The 9,464-nt window shown below is 44.6% G+C and overlaps 1 protein-coding gene across 2 annotated transcripts; it reads left to right on the top strand.

Moving 5' to 3' along the window:
- Positions 1–3,460: 3,460 nt before the first annotated feature.
- GADD45A (growth arrest and DNA damage inducible alpha) lies at positions 3,461–6,682 on the top strand. Of its 2 annotated transcripts, XM_073896567.1 has the most exons (5): positions 3,461–3,712; positions 4,349–4,450; positions 4,695–4,932; positions 5,128–5,174; positions 6,009–6,682. In XM_073896567.1, exons 1-5 carry the CDS (start codon positions 3,669–3,671, stop codon positions 6,043–6,045), a joined length of 468 nt encoding a protein of 155 aa, XP_073752668.1. In that variant the 5' UTR covers positions 3,461–3,668; the 3' UTR covers positions 6,046–6,682. The 2 variants fall into 2 exon arrangements, with proteins under 2 accessions (XP_073752668.1, XP_025727597.1); XM_025871812.2 differs by lacking the exon at positions 5,128–5,174 and having other exon boundaries at positions 3,462–3,712.
- The last annotated feature ends 2,782 nt before the right edge of the window (positions 6,683–9,464 follow it).

Raw genomic sequence — 9,464 nt, 5'->3', positions numbered from 1 at the left:
TAAAAATACAACACGTTTTTAGGTGACAGTAAATTTTGGCTGAAAATCTTCTCTGGGGAAAAAAAATGAAGAAAATCCACAGCCTGCCTTTAGAAACTAGCTTCACCAGACTTACACAAAAAATATATCAGAAACCTTATGATTTTTAATAATAAAATATAATAGCTCTATAGTTATATTTATAGAACTATGTCATAGTCTAATTGATCTCCTTTAATATAAATAATGATCTAACAATGAAATAATAAGCATCTTATTTCTTTTGGATGTTAAAGGATTTTGAAAAAAAAAAGTTTTGAAGAAAAAAGGTATTCTATACTATAGAACCAGTAGTTGGTATACATGTATGATAAAAGTGAAGAAAATTTCAAAAAGACTCTTAAACACAAAGTAGGTAGCAGTACTATTAACTATTCTTGAGTACATACTTTCATCTGATTTCTGAATATAATCATCTGGCATCCTTACAAATATTATTACAGGTCATTCCAGTCCTGTGCAGTTGAAGTCCTAGGAGCTACTTGGGGGAGTTTTTAAAATGATTTCACATATTAGAGTTATTTTTAAAAATACATATACAGGGGTGCCTGGGTGGCTCAGCCGTTTGGGCATCTGCCTTCAGCTCAGGTCATGATCCAGGAATCCTGAGATCAAGCCCCACATCGGGCTCCTTGCTCAGCGGGTAGTCTGCTTCTCCCTCTGCCCTTCACCTTGCTGGTGTTCTCTCTCTCTCTCTCACTCTCTCTCAAATAAATAAATAATCTTAAAAAACAAAAACAATATGTATACATACATGTTCTATCCTGATCTAGGGAAATTCCTCTGATCTATCATTGGATAGCAACATCCTCCAGGACTAATAAGTGTTTATGAAATCATCTGTGATCATCCTAACATATAACTGTAATCTAACTGTAGTGAAATGGCAGCTTCTAGTTTCAGCCAAGAGGACCACTTTGGAAGATAATCACTGATGAAACATTCTAGGTAGCTCAGCAATGAGGTGAAATGATGTAACATATCTGAGTCAGAAAGTATGACAAGTGAGTATTTTGGAATACTGGAAAGCTAGGCTTATCTCACAGAGAACAACCCCACAACACTTGAACAAATTGCCTTCTAATGAGGCCAAATATAGCATGCAGTATAGTTTTTGAGTGAGGGACTAGGCCTATATTAAGAAATAACCACATTATACGACATTTTCACTGTATATAGTTGACTTGGGTGAGGCATTATTAGGTCCGTGCTTCATTTGAATTGGCGTAAACAATACACGGGTTCTACTGTCCTACAGCTTCCGTTCAGATGACTAAAGTCATGGGACTTTCAGCATAGCTAGCTGATGACAGTGCACACTATTTTGTCCCAAAATTCCTGTCCAAGCATGGGCATACCAATTAGATGGCAAGCACTTTAAAGGCAAAGGATCAGGAATTGTATAGTTCTTGTATTGCATAGTATGTAGTATGACATCAAATAAATTTTTTTGAATTAAAGTTACACGTGTAATATCTTGGAGAAGTTTCATGCACTGCACAGGACTGCAGGATCCTGAGATCTCGTTCAGCTCTTGGGTTCTATTCAACTTGATAAACATTGACTGTTTTTCTATTAAATGCTGAAATTGTATGAGATGCTGAGAACACTAAATTCATGAAGTCATAGTCCCTGTTATCAAGAAATTCACACAATTCCCTAATTCTTTGTGAGCCTGCTGTGATCACACTTTCTTCCAAAGAACCTGTAAGAAATACCTAGTGATAGAACCTTGGAGTTTCACAGAACACAGTTCAACAATTTCCAAATGATAACTCAGGCCATGTTGTATAATTCGGGTTTTGTTTGCACAACCAAAAGTATTTCAGCACCCACCGAAATTTCAGTTTTAAGGAATTCTTTAACAAAGGCATCACATGTTAGGATTTAGGGCACAGATATGAAATACATACGCACCCTTGGGTAAATTATCCATTGGCCATGACCATTCCTTTACTCAAACATTGCCCCTTGCTGACAAAGCAGTTAGGGATTAAGTGCAAAATGTCAGCTCAAATAAATGAGCCAGAAAACCAACATATCACTTTTCTTTTCCACTAAATTAAGATCAAGAGAGCTGGAGAATATTTTGTCTAGAATGATACAAACATGCAGGTGCAAAAACTCCTATGTACCTTTGCAAAAAATTACTTCTCTGACCTCTGGCTATATGGAGACCTTAATAATGCAAGCACGGTTTTGAATGAGAGCGTATGGGAGGCATTTTCACCACTTTTGGTGACTTCAGTATGTTTAAGACATGTTTTTGCATTTATTGCATATATTCATAAAACAAAGGTGAGAACTTTCAACTTATTAAAAGTCTGTACATTGAAGTTTGCTTTTCAAAAATGTGTAACTTCTGCTTGCTTTCCACCCACAGGTTGCCATTATCTCAAAGGTGAAATTTTAGCATATGACTAAAAGGTCCTATAGCTGCAGCTTCATGATTCAGCATCTAACATCAATAATTCACAGTGAGATCATAGGCTCTCTGTGGAAGGTAGTGACTTACTTGCCTTATGAAAGGAAGCTTAGGGCATATTGAGAGTATTTTGAATTTAGACGTGTGTGGGTGTCAGACATTTGTCTCTTAGCTGGTGCAGTGCTGAAGGATCCTCCTTTGGGAAAAGCTCTCAGAAAGGTGAATTTGGGTTGCAAGGCTAGGATACACACATGTAACCAGCTCCTCCTGAACATGGTTTTCCAGAGTTAATCTGGGCAGGTGGGAAGCCTTTCTGCTTTCTGTGGAAAAGATTCCAACTTGGTTCCGTGCCATCACCAAACACAAATGTGTTGATTTTTCTTTTTTGAGCTTCCAACCCTTGCAACCTTCCAAAAATAAATCAAACCAGCCATCAGGGCACCGAAATAATACTACTACTAATAAGCAGCTTTGCCTAGACTTACATAAACAACACTTCTGAGGTAAACTTTGCCCCAGAGGTCTGAAACACTCTTTTTATGTAACCTGCTTACTAATAATTACTAGACTTGGGTGCATTAGCCCTGGAAAGAGATTTTAATAGCAACCCCTAAAAACAAAAGACATGAAACGACAATTTAAAAAAAATGTGCACCAACTAGAAAAACACTTGGCAGCCTGCTCCGGCCTCAAGTGGAAGACACCCCCTCTCCCCCGCCACTGCAAAGAACCCCCCACCCTCCTACCAGTCCCTCCAACAGGATGAGAGAGTACGCTCCGGACCCCGCCCTACCCGATCGCTGCACCGCCCCCGCCCCCGAAGCTCGCCTACCGCGTGGCTCCACCCCCTTCCGCTCCTCTCCCCACGGTTCCAAGGGCTGGGGTCAAATTGTCGGAGCAGGCTGATTTGCATAGCCCAATGGCTGTGCGTATGCAAATGAGGCTGGTGGTGGTTGGCTGGAGGTTAGCACGATAACTCCGGCGAGCGGGGCCTTTGTCCTTCAGTGGCTGTGAGGCAGCTGCCGGTGGAGAGGCTAGGGGCTGGGAGCGGGCGAGCGAGTGGGGCGGGAGGGACGGACGGCGCTGCGGCGGCAGGCGCTGGAGGAGCCTGTGAGGGAGTGCAGAGGGCAGGCGCCCGAGCGCCCACAGTGGCAGGAGCAGCCCGCACGCCGCTCTCTCTCTGTGGGGGACCCGCAGTTGCAATATGACTTTGGAGGAATTCTCGGCTGGAGAGCAGAAGACCGAAAGGTAAGGCGGCCGGAGCCTCTCCCCGAACTCTTCTCGTCCACTGCGCGCCCAGTGCGTCCAGGCTGTGCAAGGTTTGCCGGGGAGCGAGCGGTTAAAAGTTTGCAGGGGCACCTCCCGCCGGTCTCTTTTGGAGACCCTCCCAGAGGCGCCAGTGGACGGAAGGAGGGTGCCCCCAACCCGGCTGGGCCGCTCTGGCCTTGGCAAAGGGCAGAAGGGACCGTCCCTGCCCGTGCGGCTCCTGCGGCTGGCAGCCTGTGGCTGCGCCCAGCGTCAGGGACTGGCAGCGCCCTCGGGGGAGGGTGGCGGGTGGCCCTCTCGGGGCTTTTCGCAGGCCTCCCGGCCTCTGGGCGTGCGAGGGGTCACGGGGTGTGTGTGTGTGTGTGCGCGCGCGCGCGCGCGCGCGGGGTCACGGGTGTGTGTGTGTGGGTGTGTGTGACAGGGCCGGGGGTCACGGGTGTGTGTGTGTGTGTGTGAGAGGGAGTGACAGGGCCAAGGGAGGCTTGGGGTTTGCAGAAAGCCGAGGGGCGCGGTGGCGCACGAACTCGGGAGGGAGGGTCGCGGTGCCAGGTGAGGGGGCGGCGATGGCCCCGAAGGGACCTGGGCTGACGGGACCCCCTTGCTCCCGCTCGCCTGTAGGATGGATAAGGTGGGGGATGCCCTCGAGGAAGTGCTCAGCAAAGCCCTGAGTCAGCGCACCATCACCGTCGGGGTGTACGAGGCGGCCAAGCTGCTCAACGTGTAAGTGGGGCCCTCGCGAGTCCCCGGTGGCACCCCTTCCCGCCCCAGCCCGGAGGCGACCTCGCGGAGCGCCCCCTCGCACTGCCGCGCAGCTTCCTGCGGCTCCCCATCTGCCCCGCGGCCGCCTGCCCTGGAGGGAGAGCGAGCTGGCCGGGGCGCGACCCCGGGGCCCCGGCGGGTGTTGCGGGCGTCCACGCGGACGAGTGGTGCGTCTGCGCTCACCCGCCCCTCCCGCTGCCCTCAGCGACCCCGATAACGTGGTGCTGTGTCTGCTGGCGGCGGACGAGGACGACGACAGGGATGTGGCTCTGCAGATCCACTTCACCCTGATCCAGGCGTTCTGCTGCGAGAACGACATCAACATCCTGCGCGTCAGCAACCCGGGCCGACTGGCCGAGCTCCTGCTCCTGGAGACCGACGCCAGCCCAGCCGGGAGCGAGGGCGCCGAGCAGCCCCCGGACCTGCACTGCGTCCTGGTGACGGTAAGCGAGGGCGGGCTGCGGGCCGGTCGGAGTTGGAGTCCTGGAGGGAAGTGAGCGACGGTTGAGAGTCGCCTGACTGCAGATCTGGAATGAGGGGGAGGGCAAGAGCGTGGCTGCCCATGCCCCATTAGAGCGTGTGGCTGGACTTTCAGCCAAGATGTGCTGGTTTCATCATCAGGATTTTCTCTGGTACAGAACATGTCTAAGCACGTTGGAGGCTGCCAGCAGCGGAAGAGATCCTTGTGAGTCAGCACTGTCAGCCCAGCTACTCCCTACCTACATCTGCACTACCTCCCGTGACTAATTCCTTTAGTAGGGCAGATTAGATAAAGCCAAATAAATTCCTGGCTCACCCTCATTAAGGAGTCAGCTTCATTCTCCACGACTCAAAGTTAAAAATAGAAATGGTGTAGGAGACAGACCTTATTAATTCCCTAGAAATACATTAAGAGGATGGAGTGGGAATTTTTTCTTTGCAGTCGTGCCTTTTTTTAAGGGACACTTTTTCCCTGATAAAAACCTTTGGTAGGTAGATAACTTGTGTCTCCAGAGGTAAATATGATAGCTTTGTCTTTTACATTTTATTAACTTTTTGGCTGGTCTAGTTAAGTGGCAGCCCCAATCATTTTGCTACTCCTGAAAATTACTACTGTGTCTTCTGGGAGGATATCAGGTGGCAATTCTTGTTAACTGTTATGCAGCTCTCATTTCATAGTACACAGAGTATGGAAATACTTCTCAGAGCTGTTTCACTCAGGTCTCTCCCACAGAACAAGGCTGGTGAATGATACTCTTGTGCAAAACTAAATAAGTATCATGCAAACATATGTATATGGTTCAGAGAGTTGCATGTGGTCGTACTTTGCAGAGTATGGTTTAGGGGAGAATTACCCTTAATGATTCTGCAAGAAACCAACTACCAAAAGAAAGTTTATTTTTTATGGTTGTAACTGGTCTCTGTGTCACACAGCTAAAGTATAGAATGTTCAAGTTGTCTTTCCCTCGACATGAGTATCATTATTAACAGATGCTGATTTTTTTTTAAATAGTAAATTTATTTTTATCAATGCCTCCAGAATCCACATTCATCGCAGTGGAAGGATCCTGCCTTAAGTCAACTTATTTGTTTTTGCCGGGAAAGTCGCTACATGGATCAGTGGGTTCCAGTGATTAATCTCCCTGAACGGTGATGGCATCTGAATGAAAATAACTGAACCAAATTGCACTGAAGTTTTGAAATACCTTTGTAGTTACTCAAGCAGTTACTCCCTACACTGATGCAAGGATTACAGAAACTGATGTCAAGGGGCTGAGTGAGTTCAACTACATGTTCCTGGGTCCGGAGCTAGATGACTTTGCAGATGGAAAGAGGTGAAAATGAAGAAGCTGTGTTGAAACAAATACAAGTCAAAAGGAACAAAAAATTACAAAGAACCACGCAGGAAGGAAAACAAACTATGTATTAATTTAGGATGGTTGAGTTACATTTAAATAAACCAAATGTGCTTTGTTAAAGTTCAAATGTGCTGCAGTAGTTTGGGTATTTTTGGTTTATGTGCCCTCAAGTAAAAGAAAAGCAGAAAGGGTTAATCATATTTTAAAACCATATTTTATTGTATTTTGATGAGATGTTAAATTCTCAAAGTTTTATTATAAATTGTACTAAGTTATTTTATGACATGAAAATTTATTTATGCTATAAATTTTTTGAAACACAATACCTACAATAAACTGGTATGGAATAATTGCATTATTTCTTAATGTGTGCTTTTGTTTCTTTTAACTTGGAATGTATTTTAAACAAGTTTTTTTATATGGAAAAATTAAAACCCTTCTGAAATCATGTATCTATAGTATAAGTGTCTATCTCTCTGTATAGATAGAGATCTGTGTGTGTTATGTACGAATGTATATTTTTTCCGCTTTTACACATTTGGGCTGGACATGGCATAATTTTATTTCTTAGTCTTTATTTAACAGACTTTACTGGCGCCCTACTCTACATTATGTCCAAAGTCTAAAAACCAAAGGTGATTTAAGAGAAGTTGGGGTTGCAGTTAGGGGAAAGACGTGTTCAAGATTACACTTGCAAAATTGGAATAATTATCATTCAGTGACATGTTATAGTAAGTATATATGCAAAATGTTAAGGAAGCAGAGAGAAGGTGACCAAAGTAACCTGCAAGAGCTGAGACGTTTTTACGGTGGAGAGGTCATTTTATGTGGGTCCTAAAACTCGAGTTTCATTTCCCCAACTAGAGAGGAAAAGAATGTTGCTGGCAGTGGCCCTGGTTTGTGCAGAGGTGTGGTTACCTGAAAGAGCAAACCCGGTTCAGGGAACAAAGATTCCATGTGCCTCTGGTGTGGAAGAGAAGGGGGAGAGAAGGTGGAAAAAGGGGGTGGGGATTAGGCCCAGACTCTGAAGGGCATTCCGTGTCACCCTCAGGCATTTGGGCTTCCTTCTGTAAACTCTGGGGATTCTGCAAAGGCCTTCACACGGGGAGTGACGTGATCAGTGTTCTGGGAAGATAACACTGGGGACTGTGAAAGAGAGGTTATTAGGATAAGAGGCTGGAGGTAACGCCAATCAGGAAGTGACTGGACCAGTCCAAGGCTGTGCAGTTTGCAGAACCGTGTTTAAGGAACAAACAGGGAAGTGGCCTGGCAAAGAATTCCAGTGCCCCTATTCTCTCTAGAGCTGTATGTTTTCCAGTTGAACGTTTCTGCTCTGGTTTCGAGGGGTCTGATTAGATTCGATGAGAGAGATGGAAGAAAAGAGCAAAAATGAAAGGCTTCAGCAGAACAATCACCTCTTAGTTGGAACAGTCACTTGATAATTAACTGCAAGAATCTCCTCTAGGTATAGCCAAAGAAAGCAAAAATGCTTACTGGGGAGAAGACTGACATAGTTTTAGTCCACAGGACTTTTTTTTTTTTTTTTTTTTTTTTTTGCCTATTTGGCAAATGGCACCCCCCACGGCTCCCCTGCCATCTGTCTCCCATCCTTGTCATGACTACATGTAATTAGGAAAAAGAAGTCAGGAGAGAAAACCAAACCAACTAATAGTAACACAAAGCTCCAAGTTCCTGCATCTCATGAATAACACAGCCCATGAAGCCCTTCACCTCGCAATTAAGTTTGTTTTTCCACATCTGCTAGAAATGTGGGTTGTTAGGCCTTGTTTAAGCTCCTTGTATTTTATGCAAGCTAGTGCCGGATCCAAAACGTAACTGGTACTTAATCTTTGTTTTACCAAAAGATGGAGAGAAGTGAGTTTTGAATAGAATGTTCTTACCTACTAAGGATTTTTTTTATTTATTTGAGAGAGAGAATGAGAGAGAGCACATGAGAGGGGGGAGGGTCAGAGGGAGAAGCAGACTCCCTGCTGAGCAGGGAGCCCGATGGGATGCGGGACTCGATCCTGGGACTCCAGGATCATGACCTGAGCCAAGGGCCGTCACTTAACCAACTGAGCCACCCAGGCGCCCTTCCTACTAAGGATTTTTAATCCTCTTCCACATTTGCTTGATTAAAAACCCTTGCAAAGCTGAGTGAATTAAACCGGGAAGGCAGAGAAGAAAGCAGCAGTGTTGCTTGGTGTGCAGACCTGTGTTAGTCCCTCTGCATCTCGTTCTTCTCATCTATAAGATGGAGATAAAATGACCCAGAATTGTTCCCTCTTCTACAAAACTATAAAGCTGAGAGCTAATGTCTGGTTCATAATTGTAGCCCAGGATTTAGCGCACTTCTCAGCAAGCAGTAGGTATTGAATTAATATTTGTTGGCTCAATGAATGATTTAGAAATAATGAATGCAAATGACCTGGCTATGTTAGGTGCTCAATACAGCCTATTGCTAAAATGCAGGCAGTAGCAATCAGGAAACTAAAAACCGTCAGACAGATTTCTCTGATGCCTTAAAACACAGTATAACGATATTTATTTTGAGAAAGGAGTTTCAAATCTCTTTTCCAAATTCATAGTGCTTAGAGATATGAAGTGGTAGTGTCCATTCTTCAGACTATTTTGTTTCAGGAAGATCCTAATAATTAATGCAAAACTGTTGTTTGGGGTTTTGTTTTAACTGTTGCTATTCTTTCCTGACTGAACATAACACAAAGTTAACATAGCATTGAAAAACCCAATCGTGAAACAGTTGAGTTAATTGTAAACAAGTGTGCAATTACCTGGGCAACTTCTACCTCTAATTGATGTTAATATTCTTCAGTCATTGCCTTAAATGCTATTAAGTCTACTTATTGCAAGTAGGTGGAAATGTTACAACAGGAACAAAAGTCCCTTCATCTACCTAAGGTGTATTGTATGTGGAAAATACCTATTTTTCCACTGGCAACTTCACCTCAGTGTTGTAAATACCATTGCCCCCTCCTTTTACAATTAACCAAGGCCTTAGTAAGTTAAACTTCTATAAAAAAGGACTCATGAAGGTAACTAATCTCCTGTGATACATACGTTATTTCCCAATTAAATAAAAAGGGTTATTTCTAAGAAAGAACATTTGTATACTGTCA

The sequence above is a fragment of the Callorhinus ursinus genome, unplaced genomic scaffold (genome assembly GCF_003265705.2).
Source record: "Callorhinus ursinus isolate GAN/ISIS: 27379988/994484 unplaced genomic scaffold, GSC_fseal_2.0 scaffold9, whole genome shotgun sequence".
Classification (NCBI taxonomy): domain Eukaryota; kingdom Metazoa; phylum Chordata; class Mammalia; order Carnivora; family Otariidae; genus Callorhinus; species Callorhinus ursinus.
The sequence above is the reverse complement of the archived record's forward strand: the minus strand, read 5'-3'. Positions and strand labels throughout refer to the sequence as shown.